General features: G+C 44.8%; 1 protein-coding gene across 1 annotated transcript; it reads left to right on the top strand.

Annotated features, from left to right (window-relative positions):
- The first annotated feature begins 352 nt into the window (after window positions 1-352).
- On the top strand, window positions 353-25,055 carry Rab2 (RAS oncogene family member Rab2). Its single transcript, XM_077646303.1, has 7 exons — window positions 353-492; window positions 1,108-1,179; window positions 1,262-1,329; window positions 7,647-7,729; window positions 7,806-7,898; window positions 13,065-13,245; window positions 23,574-25,055. Exons 1-7 carry the CDS (start codon window positions 447-449, stop codon window positions 23,667-23,669), a joined length of 639 nt encoding a protein of 212 aa, XP_077502429.1. The 5' UTR covers window positions 353-446; the 3' UTR covers window positions 23,670-25,055.

Here is a 25,055-nt window from a genome sequence, read left to right as displayed (position 1 = left end):
TTTTGTGCTCGTCTTTGTTCGCGCTGTTTATTCAAGATGCTTAACCAACTAGCCCGCCAAAACGTGTTAATGCTTGTATGCTCCTTAATGTTATTTCTTCGTGTTTACTTAATTATTTAGAGGGTTTCGGATATTCTGATCGTTCTAGCCTGTAGTTCTACTTGATTTCAGCTAAGGTGTAGAGTGAAGGAGTTCTTCAGGCATTCACTTGGGATTGAAAATAAGCTTCCATATTACTAACTGGTTAGTGTTAAATTATTATCAAGCACAAGTTAAAGATTATTTTCATGTATGCAATACACCATTTAGTTACCTCGTTACCACCGCCCCCTAGGTACGACTGCACGGTGGCATTGTGTGACGTCAGTGTCAGAATCGCTCGTTGAGCGGACAGCTAGTGTTCTGTTCCCTGTGTTGTAGTCTGGCGATACCGCTGTTTTTCAAGGATGTCATACGCGTACCTATTTAAGTACATAATAATTGGAGACACAGGTAAGTTCTGTATGATGTTTTGAATTCGTTGGAAGGCTTTCCCTGGCTGTGTTCTCTGTTACTTGCCGTGACGCGTTTTGTAACATGCAGGTCCGTAATGCCAAAATGGCGACTCGCTAATGTTTGGAACACCTCTTTATTCTGCTGCCTATTGAAAATTATCCGAACTTATCACGCACCTTCGCTCCAGTCACGACAGTTCAGACTGCTAATCGACGTCTTTGCAAACCTTAGTCCTGGCTTTTAGTTGTTCTAAGTAAGGGACAGCTGGTTCGGATGAATAGGTACGGAGGCTGAAGGCGTCTAGCTACCCTTTTGTACCGTCAACTGTCTCCGCAGCCATCCACATGAACGAATAAGTGATCGCTTCGGACCTGTTATGTTTTTGTTGTTTTTTTAACCCCCCACGTCCGTTACTGTTTTCTGTGGCGTCTGGTTTTATGTTGAACGCGCTTGAAGCTGTTTGAATGGGCTTGCTGTGTATATTAGATTTCTTGCCCTCTCTTTTCAATAGCAGCTGTTGCGCATCTCGTTTGTTTGTTGGTGCGTGTGCAGTAATCGGCCACGAGTAGCCGTGTCGTTCCGGCTCAGTGCAGACTTTGGTTTCACTTACAGGAGTGGGGAAGTCCTGCCTTCTGCTGCAGTTTACAGATAAGCGCTTCCAGCCTGTACATGACCTTACGATTGGTATGTTTTGCACCTGCGCATGGCGCTGCGGTATTTTCGAGTATCGAGCTGATGCGTTACTTAATTCCTGTCTTTCTTTCAGGGGTTGAGTTTGGTGCCCGCATGATAACAATTGATGGAAAACAGATCAAGCTGCAAATTTGGGATACGGTAAGTGTAACAACTGCATAATATTTGATACAAGTTGACACTTAAGTGTGACTCGTGCACTGGTTAGGTTCTTTGTGTGATGAAGCGCGGTAGGGCGTAATGACAGCTTGCTGAGAACCGGAAAGGGTGCCATCCAGGGTAGTTTCAAACTCATATAATTCCTTAAGCTGTTTGTGCCAGAGAAGTGTCTTCTGAGCTGTTCAGAAAACATTTCTTACATCAAATGTTTAGAATAAAGAGTCCTTTAACTGTGAGTACAGTTGGACGACCATAAACATGGAATGCACTGAGTGAATGGGAGTGTGTCGGTCACGGTGTAACTTGTTAGAAATGCCACTGTGCATAACATGGGGTAATGTTTGTGCAGTGCAAATATGTTGGTGGTATTGTTTCCCTGTCATACTAGCCCTGAGTGCAGTGATGGTTACACTGTGGGCTCATGTGACAGCTTGATATCAATGAAGATCATTGCAATAACTAGCTGCATCTACTGCAGCAAGGAAGACCATGGGGCTCTGCCCAAATGCAACAGGGTCTTGAGTCCCAAAATGCCTGTATTGACAAAAATTTATACTTTGTACATTATTGACATGTGCAAATGCACTTGTGAAAACTGGAAATATTGTCAGTCTCCCCCTGTCCACAGAGAAAAGAAATGTCTAAGTTTGCGCTCATGTGGTACCTTTATATAGCTGTAAATGCTACCAAAAGTATAGGTGGTATGCACTGGCACACAGCTGCGGTGTTGCACTATGGTGCGACTCTGCCGGCCACCATGCTTGAGGTGCACACAGTAGACGAACTTCTGCTTTGCAGATGTGTTTTCATCATGTGTCGCATTGCCGCTTGGAATCACTGTGTATCGAAATTTCGGCTGGTAGTCGCCGGGCGTAATAGCTACACAAAACTACGTCATGAATGAATGCCACTCTGGATGGGCAGCTGTGCCGGTCGAGAAATAGGCGCAACGATGAAGATTGATTGCCAGTGGAATCTTTATTCCGGAATCGAAGCTCGAACAGTGGTCACTGACAGCAGCTTTTCCGTGAAGCCGAACAGCCACATATGGTTCAAGTGCATTCACGAAAAAGAGATTGGTGACCTGGCAACTCGTTACAGCACTTGTGGTACATGGGCACACCAGGTGAACCTTGGAAGAAAGTCATCGATTCTGTCTTCTGTGGAAGTCCTCTACGCACAACGCATACACATGACCGGACTTGGGAAGCCTTGTTACCACATTCGAGCAGTCAAGCCACCGTGATGGCTCAGTGGTTATGGTGCTCAGTTGCCGACCCGAAAGGCACGGGTTTGATCTCGACCGTGGCGGTTCCATTTCGATGGAGGCGAAATGCTAGAGGCTCATGTACTGTGCGATGTCGGTGTACATTAATCAACCCCAGCTGGTCAAAATTATCTGGAACCCCCTCCACTATAGCATCCGCCATAGCCCGAGTCCTCTTTGGGACGTTAAACCCCATGAAAACGAACTGAGCATTCGAGAAGTCATTTTTTTACACAGACTTGTGACAACAGCTGCTGATTATAAGGCAGCAAAATGCAGGTTGCAGCAGGTTGTCGTTCGTTTTTTCATTGTTCGCAGTGTTACAAAAGTTTACTCAAGAGTAGATGGTTGCTGACATTTCATAGTCCGAGCTTTGTCTTTGTCGTGTCTCTTTCGTGCCTGCTTTTGTCAACACAGTGCACTGTGCAGAAATTGGTGAGCTATTTATGTAGGGAGGTTGCCATGCTAGCTCGCGCTTGCAGTATCGCCTTGGGTTTGTGTGGCCGAGTGACTGATCTTTTGCCTGTGAATGTGCTTGAATCGTATGGCTGTCCGGTTTCACAGAAGTGCTGCTGTCACTAACCACTATACGAGCTTCGATTCTGGAATCGAGGGGAACACAACCAGCGACCAACTTGGTTGTTGCACCTGTTTTTCAACCGGTACGAGCAGCGCTAACCAGCGCGGCTGCCCATCCGAAGTGGCGTTCATTTACGACGCAGTTTCCTGCAACTATTGCACCCGGCAACTACCACCTGAATCTCCAATGCACATGGATTCCAAATGCCAATCTGAATGCAGTGCACAAAGAAAACATGCTTGTAGGGCAGGGGTTCGTCTTGCTGCGTACACCTTGAGCATGGCGGCAGCGCGGCTATGGGCCAGTGAATACCATCTCTAGGATAGGATTGGTTTGAGTACTTTTGTGGGGCTGTAAACTCCATTGAAGTGTGCTGTTATCTGGCCTTACTTTGTTGGTGCGGTGGCTTGAAAAATAAGAAGGTGGCATATTACATATTTGATGTCTTTTTTTCTTTTCTTTGTGTTGAATTGAAAAATGGCATTGAGTTTTTATGCTTCATCTTATCTCTTCTGCTTTTGTTACTTGGCTTTTGGGGAACTCGTGTACCCATATGACAAAGGGCAGATGGTAATAAAGCAAATATTTGCAAATAATAAACAGCTATTGCACTTAAAACCTTTAGTGTTGTGCTCTAGCTGTACTCTGTTTTTATGAATTACCACTTCTCTGCTTTGGCGAGCCTGAAGTAATGAATGTATTTTCAGAAATGAATTCTTAAATTCATTTACAAGTTATATAGTGCTAGCTGTAAAGTTACATTTGCCAGATTTGACATCACCCCTACGTATCCACGAACACCACCACGTACACGCTTCCCAACCCCACATCAAAAAGATGTGCAATTTAGAGTATTTATGTGTGAGGTTTTCTCTTGATTTAGCAGTCTGGTTGTCATGAGATCTTCCTCGCTAGTGACAGGAATTGTGTGGATGAAAACGCTTCTATTTCATGTGGAGGTATGCAATACCCATAGAAGCTCATGTGCGAGGTGTGCAATACCGATAGAAGCTGCAGTCATCGGTGCGCGGCTAACCATGGTTTCCCAGTACGATGTTTTGAGTGTGGCGAATGGTGCGTGTTTATATTCATATTAGTGTTTCATTAGGCGCACACTGATACACTGCTGTCATTTCGTGGTTCAACTTGGAAGACACCAAATGTGTTATGTAAAAAAAACTTAACTGCTTGTTTTAAGAGCACGTATGTTAGTAAGCTCTTGGAAGAAAGACAAGTATCCTACTGCACAGGATAAAAATCCTACTAATTTCTAATGAAACATGGAAGCCAGTCAAATATATCAACTGCCAAGTGTCGCAGGGACATTATCTGTTAAAGAAATACCTGAAGTACTCGTACTAGAGCATTTTTTTTTCTAAGTCTTTGTTCGGGAATAATTCTTTCTTGTACTGCTAATGGGAGGCTCTAGCTCATTGAGCTGATAGTTGATTGAGTTGATAGTTTTCCAGTTATCACTTGAAGTAGTGCAGTACTAGTATATAAATAAAATCCTGTGGACGAAATCTCTTCCGAGGTTTGCAGCACCAACAGAGTACAGCCGCGCATTTCTAGTTTATGTCGTTGAAACAAACATAACGCTATGTTTGGAAATCATGCATTGTGTTTTATAAATTTGCTAACTAAAATTTTTTTATGCACCTCGTAAAAGTAAGTGGTGACTACAAAATATGGATTTCCCCAATGGTGCATGATCGGAGTCTTGGTGCCTATGACACCAGCCTGCGTTTTTTCTTATTGCTGTGGTAATTTTCTGTAGATACTATTTTATGTGCTGAAGTTGTGCCTTGAGTACGAGGACATCACTTTGGAGGGCTTAGAATTTGAAACAACCTTAGTGTGCACTGACATTGCGCAGCACGCGTGCATGTTTGCATTCTCTCTGTGTATGGGGTGTTCCTGTGGCTGGACTAGAAACAGACGCCACAGCCTCGACAGCACCAGAATGCCCGTAGCTACCGAATTAGCACTGCAATTAATGGCAGCCTTCAGTGTGCGAACATGCATTTTCATTCTCTCAGTTGTCTGCGTCTATACTCAAGTCAACCTGCTGGATTCTGCGATTGGTAGGATATCTGGCATTGGGCATTGTATTAGCTTTCTTTAAGCACTCACAGCCTCTGGGGTTCAAACATGCATTTTCATTAGCTGAGTTGTCAGTACCTACCGCTGCAATAGCTCATTGGTTATAGTGCTCAGCTACTGACCTGAAAGACTCGGGTTTAATCCCGGCCGTGGCAGTCGCATTTCGATAGAGGCAAACTTCTAGAGGCCTATGTACACCCCTTAAACCCCATAAATCAGCCAACCAATTATCAGTATTTATACTCGAGTCAACCTGCTGGATTCTATGATTGGTAGGATATCCAGCATTGGCCATTGTACTAGTTTTCTTCAAGCACTCGCAGCCTCCAAGGTGTGAACATGCATTGTCGTTCATTCATTTGTTAGTATCTATACTTGAGTTCTATGATAGCTGGTATTCTATGATAGCTGGTATATGTGGCATTAGGCATTGCGTTAGCTTTCTTCAAGCACTTTGTTCTAAGCCACTACGGTGTCTCTGTGGTTGTGGTGCTCGGCTGCTTACCCAAAAGACATGGTTTCGATCTGGGCCGCTAATGTAATTGTTAACGCTTTGTGGAATGCCGGAATAAACAGGGTTTGAATGAGATTGAAGATTATTAGCTTACAGGTACAGTGAATAGTTAGTAAGAAAACATTTAATCCATATAAGAAGTTTGGGGTCCATGTTCATGAGATGTAATTTTTAAAGTAACAGTTTGACACGCTTAACCAAAAGCTTTGGAGTAATCAAGAAAGATACAATCTGCTATCTGGTGCCATCATTTGTGTGGTGAAAAATTCAGACAGCTATTGGTTTTTTATCCAAACGCCACGGTGTCACATTACTGGAAAATAGCACACAGTCGGCATAACCCCGTCAGGTACAAATTGTGTAGTAGAGTGTAATTTTCAGATTTTTCTGAGGAACATTCGAAGAATATAGAGACAAAATTGCCACCTCCCCTGATTATGTGATTTCTGTTTGGTCCTCGTGTCCACATTGCGACTCAACAGTCCTTTTTGTGTATCAGTTGTACACTTGCTTTGACAGATTATAAAGGGTTGCTATCTGAACAAATTTTAAACCTTTCAATGCACTCATGCTTGCAAAACAAGCAAGCGCAAACACAGGTTGAAGGCTTACCTGAGTTACCGTAAAATGCTGAGGCCATCGTAACAGTGATTTCCCGTGTTCATTTCGCTTGCCCGACTTGAGGTGGTCCTACATAGTAAGGGAATAATTACTTATTAGCATCCACCCAAGCACAGCCATACGGCTACAAATTAAGGCTATACAGCCTTCTCAGAAACTTTGCAGCTAAAGAAAAATTCGTCCTGGTTTGGGATTCGATCCCAGGACCACCGCTTCATGAGAGCAGTTGCTCTACCAACTGAGCTAACCGGGACGGCAAGCTTACGTTAGGGCGAGAGCGAATTGAGGCGGTAGTCTCGGGATCGAACCCCGGACCAGGAGGGATTTCTCTAACTGCAAAGTTTCTGAGAAAGCTGTAAGTGTTCCTTTGTAGCCGTATGGCTGCACTTGCGTGGATGCCAATAAGTAATTACTCCCTTATTACAAATCTACTCCGCCTTGGGGAATTCCCCTAAATATCTGGTCCTACGTAGCTTTGCTGCATAGGACCAAATATAAGCTGCATCCATTTCATGACTCATATATCTCGTCAGTAACTGACACCAAACAAGTTACGTGTAGGTATGGAGACACCATAACTGATTGCGGTAAATATGAGCGTATGCATCGAAATCAAATGCTTCAAACAGTTCGCTTGCAAAAGTGGTTAGCCAGAAGCGAGCATGCCCTCAGATATTGAGATGTAACATTTAGCAATAAATGTCTGTTTTGCCCAAGGACACTCTATTTGCAGTGATGCAGGGGTTTACTGCTGTTCATTGGTGTCACAAAAGCCATGCACTCACCTACAAATTAGCTTAGCCTTGCTCAAATTGTTACACTTATGGCTGTGTGCTGTTGATGGGAGATGCAGTTTGAAAAGGCCTTTCTCTCTCTCTCTTTCTCAGTAAAATTTTGTTACTGAATGGAAAGTGGAACGATGAGATCGTGATTTACATGTGAAAAAGACGAGTTGAAAAGTGAACATTAAGTGCACATAATGGGTGTAATGTGACATTCTTCTAGAAGGGTTCCCCATGCATCTCTGTTAACACTGTCTACACAACCCTCATTGAATACTGCCTGGATGTTGTTGGCTCAGCGTTGTTGACACTAGTGGCTCACTTAGTATGCACTCAAAGTATAAATCAGCCTTGTTAGATCAGCTTGTTCAGTGTTTGGTTAGGTTAATTGAAGCTTGTTGCTGATGCAAGGAACGTTCCTATTTGTTTTAGGCTGGGCAAGAAGCATTCCGTTCTATCACCCGGTCCTACTACAGGGGAGCAGCTGGAGCTCTGCTTGTGTATGACATCACACGGTATGCCTAGCATTGCTCTAATGTGGCAAATCTTTCAGTAAGCTACTAGCTTATGGTGACTGGTTGCTGTTTTCAGAAGGGACACTTTCAACCATCTGACAACTTGGTTGGAGGATGCTCGTCAGCACTCCAACTCCAACATGGTGATCATGCTGATTGGAAACAAAAGGTACTTAGTACATAATTTTTTTTAATGGAAATCATGTGAATGCACCTGGTCTGACTTGGCAACATAGGTTTGAAGGCTTTTTAAACTTCTGTTGTCATGGTATTTTTACCCTGTTCATTGATGTCAGTTTTCTTCTAGTTTTTAAATTAGTAATAATTGAAACTAGACTGTATGAGTTTCAAGACAATTGAAACTAAACCATATTAAGTATGATCTACACAGTCTAAAAGTGCTGCACTCCAGAAACGCAGTACAACCATTAATAGGAGATGTGATTCACAGTATAGCAACAGCTGAAACATATAGACAAGAAATAAAATTATGCTGGGTCCCAAGCCATGTCAGCATAGCCGGTAACAAAAGAGCCGATGCTTGTGCGGCACAAGCTCACCTAAGCAAACTAGAGACGGTAAATATTCCGCACAAAGATTGCTTAAATCTATTAGAGAGTAAACTAATTAAGAAATGACAGTCCACTTGGGTAGATGAAATCAAGAATAAAAACCGCACCTGGTAAAGCCGATTCTTGGCAAACTGAAGTTGTGTCCACACTAAGAATGCTTTATTGAAGTCTACTTGTGTTGCCTTCACATTGTACGTACGCATCTTGCACAACTTCATACTCGTGAAACAAGAAAATCCTCTTTGTGAATGTGGTGAAGTGGTCGCAGTAAAGCATATTTTATTTGCTGCAGAAAACTCGAAAAACTCAGCAAAAAAGCATTTCACAATATTTTATGTGAAGCGTCCCTTTCCATCCCAGCTTGCTCTTAGGAGAGAACGCAAAAGTAGACTTATCACGAGTAGTTAGATCCCTTAAAGAAGGAAATGTCATCAGCAAATTGTAATTTTTTCTTTAAGAACTAGTTGTCCGCCAGTACAATGAGATCTTTCCAACCCTGTGTTTGGTGCATGGTAGCCTCAGCTGCTTATGTGCCATAAAACCCAACACACAGACCCTGTGTGCGGCAAAAATTAAAGCCGGCTGGCTTTCTGCCGAAAGCAAAAATGCTTGCACTAAACAGATTTGAAACTAGCGTTGCTCATGCTGTGGTGGCAACAGCCAAGCTGGTGCCACCACATAGGACACTAGAGCACTACCCAAGCACCACGTAGAGCACTACCTAAGCATGCATTCGCACTTGGTGCCACTGTTCTCAGCACCACTGCACTGTGTAAATAAGTAAGACTTCAATTGGTGTAAAATTCAAGAAATTATGTAACATAAGCAAGGCACAGCTTGTGTTCATGCCCAAAGGCAAACTATAGCGGTGGCTCCTTGTAGGGAGCCATGTAAATGGTTGCACTGGTGCTGTAACAGTCCCTGGTGCATTCATGAGAATTTCACTCGCTCATAGTAAATACTGAGGTCTGGAGCATTTTCTTTAACATACCAGCAGGCTAGTTCGGTGGTAAATGCACTTATTGCGCCAGCCTGCGATATTTCCATAACTGCTTCAAACGGGACTTTTTTTGCGTAATTGCGCCAATACACAGGCTGTCGTTAACACTAGGTGGCGGGAGTTCGTCCATTGCTTAGTATGGTCACTGCATCTCTCTGCCATTCAAGGCTGAAAGGACAATCGATAAAATCCAGTCCGATCCTGTTTCTTTGATGGGAGAATGAATTAGTGTGGGTCAGTGCTGCTGCCTGTGCTCTCCCTCGTGCTTATGTTCTTGCGGTGTGGGCAGCTGCAGTGTCACTTTGGCGTTCAGCGAGGTGGCATACATTCTTCTCGCACCCTCTTCGGGTTCGCCTCGACATCTCGGCTGTGTCGTGATGGCACATTTGAGGCTAAAAAAGGAAGCTTTTCCATTTTGGATTGTACCGCGGCGATGTAGCATGGCCAGAACATAAACCTAAAGAATCAGAAATGAAGGAAGTGAATGGTGATGGCAGCTCGCCGAAGTAGCCAGTAATTAGTTAAAGCTCACCGTCGGAACCGCTGGTAATTTCTTTCATCACAGTCTGCAGAAAAAAGTTCCAATTTTTACCGCAGGCATCTTTGGGTAGGAAAACTGATTACTATGGAAGCCATGGAAACTCGTGGCATTTCGGGTAGATAGCGACATCACTCAGTAGTTTCGGATTGCAGTGTGCTTTTCTACAGAGCATTCTGGTTGAAATAAAATGCTTTGAAAAAACGCATGAGCTGCCCGTAGGTCCGTTTAACAAACATGTTCGCAGCACGAATAAAAAGATAAAAAGTATGAAAACTGAAATAGGCGACGCCGGCTGGTGCTCGCTGGCTTGCCAATTAATAGATCAAGCACGCAGGTAATTCTACCGCTTATCCCCGTTGGATTCACGCTGCGTGAAGATGTGAGTAGATTATTAGCTTGTATATCATACGGTAGGTAACAAAGAGAATGCAGGAAATGCCCTGCTTGGTTAACACATGACGTTAGTCTGTTGTTTTGGATTCTCTGGCTCAACGATGTGGCGATGCAGCGCAATCGCTCACGTATCGCAGCCCTGTCTGTGCTCGAATAAAGCTTCAGAATGGGAACACTCACATGGCATTTATTACTGTTGTAACTACAGTAAAAGCTCATTAATTCAATCCCGACGGGACCACGAAAAATTGTCGAATTATCTGAATGTAATATCGAATGAACAGCAAAAAGCATGAAATTTGCTTCAGCATGGCATACCTTTGTTTACTGAAAGCTGTGTGATGGTTGTCTGCCTTTGGGCTGGATTTTGAGCGGCTACAATAGCCGTAAGCACTGCCAGGTGCCCTGCGGCACACAGACTACCAGAATTTGTCCACACGAATCCTCCAGCACGGACAGGGCTTCCGCGGCTTCTTTAACCATGCAGCGGTTGTGGCAGCTCATGACAGTCTTCATCTTCTGAAGTGTCATTGTTGTCAGCGTCCAGGACTTCTCGGCTAGCTGGCCGGCGACTGCGACCACCGATGGCCATGTAATCGGTGAGCCGCATGGTAGAAGGCAAGACATTGTCAAAACAGCTCTCGTCATCCTCTGTAGGTGTGTCAGCTGTTTTGATTGGCAGTTCCGCTGCGCAGCAGTCAGGTGGCACAAAACCGCTGTGTCAGAAGCAGTTGGCGATAATCAGCGTATTGACCCATTCATGAGCTGGAATGCTCACAGCACTGAGAAGCGAAAGCTCCTTCCTAGTAAACCCTCTTCAAAGTCAGATTCTGCCTGCTTCGAAGCCAGCCAGAAGCCTTAAAAGGAATTAATTTTTAAGGCGAACTGTTTTGCTTGGGCACATATCAATGGCTACACTCATAGGGAGGTGGGCCTTGCATGCGGTCATGATTCACTGCAGTACAATTACTTCAAGCTCTGGGTAATTTGTCCGAATTAATGGGAGTTTCGCCCCATAGACTTCTGTACATTTTGTAGGGACCAGGCGGGCAGGTCGAATTAAGACTTTCCGAATTAATGGGGTACGAATTACCGAGCTTTTACTGTATAATAAACCGCGCACCAGCCATGTGCAAAACATCGAGGAGGGTCTTGAAATGTGAGTGCTGCGTAAAGGCCTTCCAAACTACCAACGGGATACCCACAAGTGAACAGCCAGAGCGTGTGAAGCGCGGCGGCATTTCCTGTTTGCGCCACTCCCACATTTGATGAGCCGTGGAGTCAAAAAAAGTGCCACCAGAAGGCACTTTTCACGGACTACATTTCATGCCAAGAAACAGCAAGCAAGCCTTTGCTAGGGCGCAGCAAAGTTTGTACAATTTCATCGGTGCACTGGCAGACGAGGCGCGCTCCCTCTGCTCCCGTCTTCGAAGCTTGGCTGGTTTGCCGAATTTACGGCGGAAACCTTGAAAGGAAACCTAGCTGCAGGACACAAAGTGAACCTGTTTCCCAGGGCAACTTACGACGGGGATTCAAACCTAGGGAGGAGACTCTCAAAGAAAAGCGGGCCCCCTTCCCCATTTTCACTGCAGCAGCCGCTGCTGTCCTCCTTTTTCCTCACTATGCGGTTGAAGTGTCCCCTAAGAAGGGAGACAGTAACAGCATCTTTCCTTTCGTCAAAACATGCTTTTCGCTTCCCGTGTTTCGTGTGCCATTGTGCCGCTGCAAGGGGCCCCTTTTATTATAATAAATGACTTTTCTGTAATGAAGTTTCTATCCATTATTCTGTTGCAGGTGAAGCATATTTTCGCTTTCTTTAATTAACATATCTGCATTAACCAATGCCAGTAAATTTTTTCTTTGCGTTTGCTGGTCTATACATGCTGCTCTGCAGATCAGCAGGTTTAGACATTTCTGTAGCTAGTTCTATTATACTAGCTACTTGAATATTGTACTGCACAGTTTTTTATAATTTGTTTTTAACTGGACAGAACTGTTTTTTTTTAATGCGGTGGTATTTTCCATATGAATGTTGATTTGTTGCTGTGAGTAGTTTTGTGCTTATTATTTGTTGCACTTGTGATGCTTCGGCTGTGGATAAAAACTAAGCGCAGTTGTCAGTAATCCTGCCATATTTTTGTAGTGCTACTCAGTTTTTTTCTTCTTTTTCCTTTGTTTTACACCTGTACTTCATCTGCCATCGGCTGCAGTTTTTCTGATATCCATAAAAAGGCATATCCTTATTTTCTCGACGTACTCTAGGCGTTTGTTTTTCATACTAAAATTAATTTTCTTCTGGTGTCCTGCGCTTAGCGGCTTTTTAGGATAACTGTAAGACATGCTTTTGCAAATAATAGGCTATAAATGACCCTTTAAGGTTCTTGTTTTGGGCTTTTTCTGGCTGCTACTAACGATTTGAACCGGCTTCAAGTTGACTTTTTGCCTGGTACAAAAGCTGCTGCAAAATGATCTTGGCGATTCCCACCACTGCTTGTTAGTTCGACCTACTTTGCACAGTGCACATACACACGGACAAGAGGAAATAGGGGTGCAGCCACAAGCACTCCTCCAGCAAATGCACGAACTATTTGCAAAAACAGCTGTGAGGAGAAAAATAAGCAGCAGGTATTGGGAATCGGGAATTGATACAGGCCAACTTCAGTTTGATGTCTGTATGCCTTTAATATGCACAGGCATGACAGGCATATAACAAGCGCTGTCACAGACAGAGCTCTCTGAGGCCTCTAGGCATAGAAGTCCTTAACTGCTACCATCACTTGGAGTGCCTGTGGCAGTCGATGTGGCTGATGGTATTGTGGTGTGACGCAGTGACTTGGAAACTCGGAGGGAGGTGAAGAAGGAGGAGGGTGAGGCCTTTGCCCGGGAGCATGGCCTTATCTTCATGGAGACCTCAGCTAAGACTGCAGCCAATGTGGAAGAGGCTTTCATCAACACAGCCAAGGAGATCTATGAGAAGATCCAGGAAGGTGTTTTCGACATAAACAACGAGGTAATGTTGAGCAGTTCTATTCTATATGAAATTTTAAATACTCCAGGTGCGTTTCAGTGGACTGACCTTGCCCATAAGGGGAAACCTGCAGTTCACTTGCCGAAACTTTTGCTTTGCATAAGGCTGTATCAGTTACATTTGATTGCCAGTTAGCCACAGTGATCATATGCATGCTGAATGTGGTTCCAAAGCTGGATGCTTCATTTGTGGGCTGCGATTGCACATATGCTGCAGCTGTTAAATCGGGGGCAGAGTATTGAGGGTGAGGTGTGCGAAGTATTTGGGGCCTAATGCTTTCCTGTACATGTGTCCAGCAGGGAACTTAGGAGAAAAAGGGTTTCAACCACCATCGCTTTGCAAAGATATGAATTTCGGGCATGCAGTAGAAACCTGTATTTGCTGCATTTATGTGAGAATGTCCATAAGACTGACAATTTCATTTTTGCTTCCTTGTCTCGCATCTAGGTTGCCGGAAGGCAAGGGTAACTGTAAAGATTTATTTTCCTTGGTGCATGAGTGTAAACTAAGGTCTTGAAGGCTGGCCTTGTTTCTTGAACTGTTTGATGTCTCAATACATGTGATCAAAGTTCATTCGCCTTTCCTTTCCTCAAAACCAGCAGAGTCTAAACCCTGCATTAGTTTTGAGAAAACTAAAGGTGCATAACTCCCTCATTTTGTAGATAGACACCACTACCACTTTGCAATGCTTTTTGTGGGCTTGTGCCTTTCCCGGATAGTTTTTCACTCACATTGAACTGTCTCCCTGCTGCCCGGTTCCCATTCTGCTGTGTATATTCAACTGTACGGAACTTCAGTTTTGCGTCGTCAGCATAATTGTGAGCACAAACAACGCACCATACACACAAAGCCATACAAATGCAGCTCTGAAATCGAAACCTTTAAGAGTACGACTGGCTGGATGTGGCAGCAGGGCACACTTCATGTCACCATCGTATCCTGTCTGGTTGTTGCAAGATTGTGTGATTTTTAATGCAGTTTTAGTGTAATATGTGTGCATGTGTGCTCAGGTGGCCCCAAGATGTGCACACATGCCACTGTGCAGGTTCAGGGCCATGCACGCAGTCCAGGATCATGAGGCCAACATTCGGAGGCACGGGAAAAAGTAGTTTTTCATAGGTCTCAGACAAACATTTTTTCTCGAAAAAGTATGATAGGTAAAAGTATACAAAATGCATAACAATGATTGGAATGGAATGCACTTTCTAATTAGATTTATTTCAACACAAATACTTGTTTTAAATATTGTGAAAAAATAGAAAAAAAAATTTGCATTTACAGACAATAACTCTCCAAAATAAGTATTTAAATAATTCTAGCAATTGCAAAATGGTTCAAATTCTTTTTATAATTTGGCACTAAAATGTCAGTTATAACTAAAATACTTTTTGACCTAGGAATTTTTTCTTTGCGCTCTTTAAAAGGCTGATTTCAGTGTGTCCTTGATATTATTTTTACAGTCTGGCAAAAAAACAATTGGAAGTATTATGTTGTGTGCCAAAATAAAGCTTGATAAGCGTGTGTTTTAAAAATACAAATTGCAACTAATATTTCAGGAAAAAACAAGAAAAATTATACAAATACAACTAACAGGCCAATGTTCCGGCCTCCATTTGCACCTTTTCAGCGTCCGAACCAAAATCCCATCGTCAGAGGCCCTGCTACTCGATGCATTGAATATATATGCTGCCGATGCAGTAGAATCGCGTGCAGCTGGGTTTTTTCGAGCGCGCACCATACCTGCTCCCGGTGCCTTGCTTGGAGCGGCCTACGCCGCAGCCTCCGCTTCGGGCATTACAAAAGTTCGCACCTCATAAGGAAATTGCAATCTACACAGAAAAATTAAATTAGTTGCTGAACAGCAAACCAGATGGCACCGCATCATCGTAGAGGCTAGTAGAGACTTCATATGTTTCATAGCAGCGTTCCGCTCGCACAAGCGTACCGGAAACCAAAAGGGAAAGAGCCAACGTTCTGAGCTCTTTTCTGCAGTGTTGAGAGCCTGAACCAAAATCCGACGATGCGGGATCATCGTCAGAGACCCTGCTACCCGACGCATTGAATATATATGCTGCCAATGCAGTATGGTCAAGTGCAGTGGGGTTTTTGCGAGTGCGCACCGTTGCCGCGCTGGTAGCGCCCTACACCGTAGCCTCCGGTTCAAGGGCATTTAAAAAATTTGCGCCTCGTGAAAAAATTGCACTCTATGCAGAAAAGAAAACTTTAGTTTCTGAAGAACAAACTAGATGGCGCAGCATCACCGTAGTGTCTCTGTAGGAGCGCTCCCATTCATGAAAACGGACCGGGAACGAAAAAATAAACAAATCGGCCAATGTTCGGGGCTCTGATTGTGCAGTTTGAGCTTTGGAAACAAAATCTGACGATGCAGCATCGTTGTCAGAGTCCCTGCTACACAGAAATAAATGCTGTATATGCAGCAGAATTGCGTGCAACGGGGTTGTTTCGAGCTCGCGCCGTTCCAGACTTTGACGTCTTGCTTGGAGCGTTCGACGCCGCACCCTCAACTTCAAGCGCATTGCAAAAATTGCCGACTTGCGGCAAAAGTACAAGTTACACAGGAAATAAAAGTTCAATGGGTGAACAACAAACCAGATGACTCGGCAAGTCCTTAATGGCTGCGGTCACGCTCTCGTAGCTTTTTAAATTTTTCGATCACCGGTGATCGATGCCTAGTGGCGCAGTAACGAAAGAGTTAAACTGTGCTCATGAGATGGCTTAAAGGTGCACTAAAGAGGGATCTGAACTCGTCTTTTTACTGCAGGAACTCTTATCTACACATTCCGGACATTCTTAGAAACTTCAAATTATTGTCCTGTGCGGCCGATTGCCCTAATTAAATTGGATGAAACATCCCAGGCTCCCGCCCTTTTTGTTTTAACTCAGCGCGGTAGGTAGGAGGAGTCAACCATCGCGTCAGCCAGACCCGCGGCGGATTTGCAATTTGCTCCGTGTTGAAGGCGGTCGCCGAAGCTGGTAAACAAGCGCTTATCACAACCGCCGAATTGCACTCCTGTGCCTCGTTATTCTCTTATCCCTCTTCCGATCACTTTTAAGTAAAACCATCCTCCGGCTCTCCGTCATCCTCTGCAGCCGCGATATGCACCGCGCTCAGAACGAACGCCGGAATGGCTGCCAAGGTCGCGTCATCCGCCGGTTCATGCTCAGGCTCTCCGCTGCTGCTGGTTGACATCACTGCCGACGAACTTGTGTCTTCCGCTTGCTTTCTGCGGCCTTTTCTACGTTTTTTCCCAAACTTATGCACGCTGCGAACTTCCGATACGGTTTCAAGCCACGGTGGTCTTTTTCAAAATGGCGTCGCAGGACGAGCGCGGAGCGTTTAAAAAAATGGCGCCGGCCAATGAGGCGCTTGAATTTCGCTGCGTGGTGTCCAACAGCCAATAGCATTGCCGCATTTTATATTTTGTTTTCTGTCTTTTTCTCGGCGACCAATCGCAGTAGACCTTTCGTTCTGGCGGGAAAGGAAGCTATTTGTGTTGCTCTTTCAAACGAGTCCAAAGTCGCCTAGCTGCGCCGACCACTTTTGACGCGACACGCAACACAAAACGGGCATTTTCTAACCTATTTTCACGAGCTCTCTTGTCAAAATTGCATCCTTGCGTGTCGATTTCTCGTAAACTACGCGGTATTCAGCCATGAAACTTGAAATTAAGATGGAAAATGATAATACTTATCCAACTATGACCAAATTGAAAAGTCGATTTTTTCGAGACTTTTTGGTTTTTATGGAGGAAAAACGCTAAGGCGCCCGTGTGCTGTCCGATGTCCGTGCACGTGCACGTTAAAGATCCCCAGGTGGTCGAAATTATTCCGGAGCCCTCCACTACGGCACCTTCTTCTTCCTTTCCTCTTTCACTCCCTCCCTTATTCCTTCCCTTATGGCACGGTTCAGGTGTCCAAGGATATATGAGACAGATACTGCGCCATTTCCTTTCCCCAAAAAACCAATTATTATTATTATTTGGTCCCAAAGGCCCGCGTCCCCCCCTTAAATGACACCAAAGCAGCGGTGGAAAGTAGCGAAGAGGCGTGGTGGCACTGCGTGGGTGGTTTAGCCATGCTTGGCTGTGTTGCTTGCATTTTTGAACTATTGTCTCTTAAATGACACCGTGGCCGTGGAAGACTGTCGTATTCACGCAAAGCTTTGATTTTCACATGGAATCAACTCGCATAATATTTTTATACCCACATTTTATTCATGAAATGCAGTAGTGACGTGATGACTGAAAATAGATCGTCAGACTTGTAGGGATGATTAGAGAAGGATGTAAGTTGTTTCTAAGTGTTTCTTTCTGAAACCAACACTGGGTGTTGAGTAAGTAGCTGATTAATTATCAGACTGCATTCTCACAGCCATGCCGCCACCAACTGAAGATTTTTGTTGGTCCCAGTGACTTACTTTCTCCTTTACTCTTCGATTTTTTACCGATGAAAAAAAAACAAAAAAATAAACAGCGGATTCACCGGGAAATGCAGCATATACCGTAAAAACCGGGCTTTAGGTCGGGCCAGAATATAGGTCAACCCCCCCAACTAACCAATTCTAAAAATGAAAAAAAATCTCTTTCAATGGACAAAGTACCGAAAGACACCCTTACCTTGAAACAAATGTGACCCAATAGGTTGCACAATAATGACAGTATTTATTTTCATTTAAATGCTGCTTGTAGGTACACCCGGCCAATTTTTTAACATCGCGCACCCATCGACCCGCAGGTTTGTCGGTTTGTCAGCACCTTATCATCACAGCACCGCTTTCACGCGGCTGCATTTGGCAGTCACAGGCAGCGATCTTGCACGCAGCTCCGGGACGAACTCCGCAACCTTTCCTTCCAATTCTGGATATGCTGCGGTCCGCCCACGGAATGTTTTTTTTCTGGTTGCTGCAAGTTGTAATACGCAGCTTTTGCCTCCGCCAGTACCGAATGCTCTTTTCGGATACTCCAACTTCGCGCTGTATCGCCAGGTTGCCGTGAGCTTCCACCTACTCAATCGCCTTTTTCTTGAAGGCGACGGTGAATTGCCGTTGGCTTCCGCTCATTTTGGAACAAAATGTGATAAAGCAGCCTTTAACCAAAATAGCTTTGCAACAACGGAAACACAAAATGGTGGTGCCACAACGTCACCACGCCGTGCTGCTGCTGATGGCAATGGTGATGGAGGCTGTTGACTTCAGCCGCCCATTGTTGCAAGATGGGGGTCGACTTTTTGCCTTGGTTTTTGAAAAAAAGTGCGACATATATTCCGGTTTTTACAGTACAGTTGCCGACCGATTTTTCGGACTTGAAGGGACCCGAAAAATGGTCCGAATAATCGAACAGTCCGAAAAATCCGTGAAGTACAAAAAAATCACTTTATTGAGGTGAAATTGGCTTAAAATTGTCACTGATTTTACCTTGCAGCAAATTTCTCTTGCTGGCGACGATTTGTGCCTGTATTTGCGCCAAGGTTGTGCTTTCACTGTACACGCTAGGCAGCAAGGTCACAGCATTTAGTTGGAATACTTCCCACGTTTCTTTGACGGACTTGGCGGGGCCATGTTGTCCGCAATCCGAGAGTGCACCACATCGCTCGTTAAACACACTCAAAGATAAGGCACTTTTCTTTCAAAGCAGCGGAACCGCCGGACGCAATCACAAAACGGCGAACAGATGTAACTTCGTGAAGACTGAGGGCCACACGGTCAGCGCGGTCAGAGAAACCCAAGTTACGAAACGGCGAATGGCAAATGTATGAGACCCGCCGCGGTGGCTCAGTGGTTAGGGCGCTCGGCTACTGATCCGGAGTACCCATGTTGGAACCCGACCGCGGTGGCCACGTTTCGATGGAGGCGAAACGCAAAGGCGCCCGTGTGCTGTGCCACGGCCGCTTGATGCAAAGCGCAAAGCGAGGTGCGGCCCGCCATGTCGCATAGAAGCGGCGTCTTGGGCCTAGTTCTCCTCTCGCCCGCCGCGGCACCACTGCCCGGGGACAAGTGCTCGCAGCGAAACGCCGCGACAGCTGCGTCGGTACGCCCGGTGCCGAAGGTTTAAGGTTTAAGTGCGCTTCGTAGTTCGTCGTTGAAGACTGCATTTTTAAGTCGTCCTCGAAAGTGCCGATTATGTCCCAAATCACCGCGGCAGGTGGGAATCCCCCTTCTAGTGTATGCCTAATCTTTACCTATGACGGCTGCTAGCAGGATGCACGACCGGGCGAGCGGCTCTGCTTCAGGATGCTGCGTTAATGCGCCTGAAGCTTTTAATCTAGTCTTATTCACTTCTTGCGAACTAATTTATGCTTCCAGTTGTAGCGGATAACAGGATGCTGAACGAAATGGACACACACAGTGCTACACATAGCCCATCTATGTAATGGTGACTTCCAATCGCAGAGTTGGAGCACTTCTGGAGCAACGTTTCTTGCTCTTTTCGGAGCAACTGTATTCCAAACGCAGATCTGAGGCACGGATCGCGTCTTCCAATCGTAGACAGGGAGCGGTTGCCGAGCCGAGATTGCTCCGTGGAGCAGTCGGGGCTGCTCCGCCGAAATCGGCGGATCCGACCGGAAGTTTGCGTGACGTTCTTTTTCAGCGGCGATAGCGGCACCCTACATGCTCTGGCCAGAGCAAGTGTACTCCAATCGCAATTTCAGGTCGCGCGCTCTGCGCCGGATTCAGGCGCTCTGTCACAGAGCATGCAGACCGCTCCGTGCCTACGATTGGAATTCACCATAAGTTATTGTAATTTAGAAACAAAAAAAAAAGCATTCAATATAGGTGAAGTTATGTAGCTTTTCTAAGCGCAACTGCATCCGAGAAAACCAGAAAGTACTTCAACCAGCAGCTTGACACCTTTATTGCATGGTCATACAAAAAAAGAAGGAACCATTCACAGACGGAGAGCCTTCCTTGAGAGAGGTTTGCGACAAAAAGTCGCTCCACTGAATAATGAACATTCCTAGCCAAGTTAGTTATCAGAGGTCACAGCAACTTGCTTAAGAATATCTTGCAATATCTCATTATGGGCACGGTCGTTTCTTCCACAGATGAGTTGCGGGAACCGTGTAAAATAACCCGACCGCGGCGGCTGCGTCTTTATGAAGGCTAAAGGCGCCCGTGTGCTGTGCGATGTCAATGCGCGTTAAAGATTTCCGGGTGGTCCAAGTTATTCCGGAGCCATCCACTACGGCACCTCTTTCTTCCTTTCTTCTTTCACTCCGTCCTTTATCCCTTCCCTTACAGCGCGGTTCAGGTGTCCAACGATATATAAGACAGATACTGTACCATTTCCTTTCCCCAAAAACCAATTATTATTATTATTAACCGTGTAAAGTGTGGAAGCAGTGCTGACATCAACAGCTTGCACAGCTTACTGCTTCGCCTGACCTCTGGAAGCTTCATTACCCGGTTAACAAAGATGCACGCGAGTTGACAAAGCTTGACCTCTTCTATTTTAGGGTACATCAACCCTCCATTGTCCATGTTTTTGATTAGCCCGTAAGCTGGTCCAGTCGGCTCTGGCGCCTAAAGCATAAAGCGCCAGAGCATAAAGCAACAACTTGGCACTGATAAAAATGCTCCGGCTCAAACTATCATAACAGTATATACTATAAACAGTTATGCACGAAGCATGATGCACAGGTTTTCTACCAAGACCACTCAAACTAGATAAATTAACAAGGTTTGTGTCCACATAGAGGCAACTGTTCACACGTTTTCCTTACATGCTCTTGCAACGTAGCCAGCCAGAAAAGCTACTTGTGCTACCTCAAGGTCTGCCTCGGAACATAGCGTTAAGAATCCGAGCTCACTGGACAACTTCCTGGTAGCAATTTCAATGGCAGCTGGCAGGGCAGATGTTTCGGCATCCGTTCCGGGCATTCTTAGAAACGTCAAATTATTATCCTGTGCGGCCGATTGCCTTAATTAAATCGGATTAAACATCTCGGCCCCTGCCGTTTTTTTTAACTCAACGCGGTAGGTGGGAGGAGTCAACCAACGCCTCAGCCAGTCCCGCGGCGGCTTGCCGCTCTGGCATCGGCGGAGTGATGAGTAAATCAAAGAGTGCACGTGTATTTTTATTTACATAGGCCTAATTTGCGGCTATATTGCCTGTGACTGAAACTGTTTATTCACAGAAACCTAAAAATCAAAATAAAAGCGAAAGCGAAGCCGCCACTGGACTGGCTGAAGGGCACTTCACGCGTTGGTTGACTCCGCCTACGTACCGCGTTCAGTTCAAAAAAAGGCGGGAGCTGGGACGTTTAATCCGATTCAATTAGGGCAATTGGCCGCACAGGATAATAATTTGAAGTTTCTAAGAATTCCTGGAACGTGCAGATAGAATTCCCGTGGTAAAAAGACCAGTTCAGATTCTTCTTTAGTGCACCTTTAAGGGTTGGTTACACTACACATAAATACCCCTGAAAGCAGAAGATTGGACAGCCGTCGCTGTAGCTCAGTTGGTAGAACACTGTATGTGAAATTCAGAGGTCATGAGTTCGGATCCCACCGGTGGCATGCAGTTTTTTTTTTTTTTTTCGATTATCAATTATCTTTAAGCCATAAAATGATTACTGTATTGATTTCCAAGTAATCACCTCAAATTCAAGATAAAAAGTCCCCTGTGCTCCTTGGTTTCGACGAATGTTGGCTTCCGTCATGTATGACTAATGAGCACCTCTTTTCCCTTCCCTTGTCTACTCAGAGGTGCGTATTGACGTTCTTTTATTTGCGTACAGGCCGCTCAGTGCCTGTTGGCTTGAAGTCTGAAGAGCTTCTTGACTGCTTGTAGATTTATGGTGCATTGCAGTGGCTCCAAGTTGAAATTAGTTGGGATTTCTTTGTTGTCACTATTGTCATTTTCTAATGCTTTGCTCCTGTGCACTGCGGAGAAGCCGTTGCAGCACTTGGCTGCTGCTGCACTTCTGCTCATGTTGCTTGTCCCTGGCTCGGCCCATTCATCTTTTGTGCCATAAAACTCAATATAACTAACCATTCATCTGTCAATGCACCTTTTGTTAGCTGCTAAACATATTGCGCTATTGGAATTTAGTGAAATTATGCATGTACTTACTGGGAAACGGTATTTTTAGTATGTGAGAATTTATTAACCAGAAGAAAAATTCATTCATGTCATAGAATTCATTAGGCTATCCTTATTCGTTACGATCTTGGGGTGGGGAATAACAGCATACAATTCACCTTGTGTTGCCATTATTTCTGCCTCCTTACATGCTAACTGAAAAATTGAACATTTACTATATGTCTCTAGATGGGGGTACAGAGTATCAATAAAAAGCATTAAGGGATGCTGATGTCTTGTTTTGTCGCGAGCAGTTTTCGCTTGAAAATTGGTGGGGAAGGAAATTGTGCCGGAGCTATCTCACATCTCGGCGGGAAGGGATAAAGGAGGGACTGAGAGAAGAAAAGAAGAAAGAGGTGCCGTGCTGTAGGGGGGCTCCGGAATAATTTCGACCACCTGGGGATCTTTAACGTGCACTGACATCGCACAGCACATGGGCGCCTTTGCATTTCGCCTCAATCTAAACGCGGCCACCGCGGTCGGGTTCTAACCCGAGTACTCCGGATCGGTAGCCAAGCGGATCGGTAGCCTAACCACTGAACCATCGCGGCGGGTCTCATACGTTCGCCATTCGCCGTTTCGTCACTTGGGTTTCTCTGACTGTGTCAACAGAGTGGGTCTTCACGAAGTTGCATCCGTTCGCCGTTTTGTGATTGCGTACGGCGATTCCGCCGCTTTGATTGAAAAGGGCTATATCTTTGCGTGTGTTTGACGAGCGGTGTGGTGCACACTCGGATTGTGGACAACATGGCCCCGCAGGGTCCGTCAAAGAAGCGTAGGAAGTATTGCAACTAAATGCGGTGACCTTGTTGTCTAGCATGTACAGTGAAAGCACAACTTTGGCGCAAATACAGGCGCAAATCGTCGCCAGCAAGAGAAATTTTTCCGCAAGGTAAAATCAGTGATATTTTTAAGCCGATTTCATCTCAATAAAGTGATTTTTTGTTCTTCACGGATTTTTCGGACTGTTAGATTATTCGGACCATTTTTCAGGTCCCTTCGAGTCCGAAAAATCGACCGGTGACTCTATTTGCTATCAGCATGCAGCAACAGATTTTGTTGTCATTGTGGTACCTGAGGTGCACTGTAGTTTCAATGTTCCGACAGGAAGGGCTTTTCTTTCAAATATTTAGTCAAAAATTCTGAGAAGAGCAATAGGGAGAATTTCCACCTGGTCAATGGTGGTCTCTGGGATGTTTCTTGTTTCAGGCTAATGGCATCAAGATTGGACCCCAGCATTCGCCGACCAGTCCTAGCATGCCTTCAAGTGGTGGCGGAGCAAGCGCCAGTGGCGGCTGCTGCTGAGCTTGCATGCACCACGTATGAAGAGGAACAGCTCACAGTGGGCGTTTTTTGTTTGGCAACACCGATACACACATACATATATATATGTATATGTAATGGTACATGTGTGCATGTGTGTGTAAATACACAAAGATATCCGTGTACATGTACTATTCAATCTCTGTGGGTGTATACAGCATGCTAACAAAAACACTTGGAAGCTTTGGGGAAGGGGAAGTAAAGGGGAGAGACCACTTTGTTTGCTTTTTTTTTTATTATTATTGCAGCTTCCTGCACATTTTTCTTGCCTGGTTGGCTTGTCTACACTCTAACTCTGCACATACTTTTGTTTCTGTGAAAGTTTTCACTAGCGAGCTTCCTGTGTGAATGTGCAGCCTTGATGAAAAAGTATCTGCAGTTGGAGTGACTTTTTTTGTTCTGCAAGAAAAAATGTGAATTTATGCAAAATAAAGCCAAAGTTGCAAGGAGGCATGTGCAGAATATCTCATTCTGTGCGCACTTACGCCTTTCTTTTCAGGGAGTGTCTTCACAGAAAAGAATTCAGCTTGTGCTCCTTATGTGTGCTCCCTCGGAGTTATGCTAGAGCATTACACTGACTTTTTTTAGCACTTTGTTGTTTGATCTGAGTCACTGATTTTTTTGTGATGCAGTACTAGTCATAAACATTCCCCACTTTATACTAGTTTTTTGTGTGACATGGAATTGGTGCAAAAACTGCTTCAGTGTTCGGTGTGCAGGCCTTCAGCCTTACATGGCTCATGTACTTCCTTGTGAGCTGACAGTTGAAGTTCAAAAACTTCTTTTCGCTTTGCTATTTATACTTTGTGCTTACAAATTGTACATATTGTTTTTCAACTGCAAATAATTCGGTAAAGCCTTGTGTGACTGTGCTACTTGCAAGCTCATTGAAGGTAGCTTGGGCGATTGACTGTTGCAGTGAGTTGGAAAAAGCAAGTTTTTATGAGAAGTGAGTGATGTCGCTGTAATAGCATTTTTTCCATGTGCTTAACCCTGTTAGCTGCCATATCTGTCTGTTTGGAATAAATTGGTTTTAACCTAAGTCCAAAACTGTTCATGGTTTGAAGCAACGCCAACTTTTCGCTATTTGTGGCTTGGTATGGCTTTTGCTTGCTCGAGAAGCTGGCTGGTCCAGTAGTGTGTTCCGAAGCTATTGTGGCAGTAGGTGTTAACAGCTGCTGTCAGTTCACTATTTAGGTATTCATACTTGAAAGGTTACCAGAGTCAGGTTGTGTTCTTTTAGTACAGCATCACAAAGAGTTCTAGTGCTTTTGTTCAGTGGTACAGTCTGGAAACATTAGCACACTTCAAATGCATTGGCTATGAAATGTGTGCTCTCAGTGAGCTGAATAAAATTTTGTAACTGAT

Source organism: Amblyomma americanum, chromosome 1 (assembly GCF_052857255.1).
Source record: "Amblyomma americanum isolate KBUSLIRL-KWMA chromosome 1, ASM5285725v1, whole genome shotgun sequence".
Lineage (NCBI taxonomy): Eukaryota > Metazoa > Arthropoda > Arachnida > Ixodida > Ixodidae > Amblyomma > Amblyomma americanum.
This window is presented reverse-complemented; position numbering and strand designations above follow the sequence as displayed.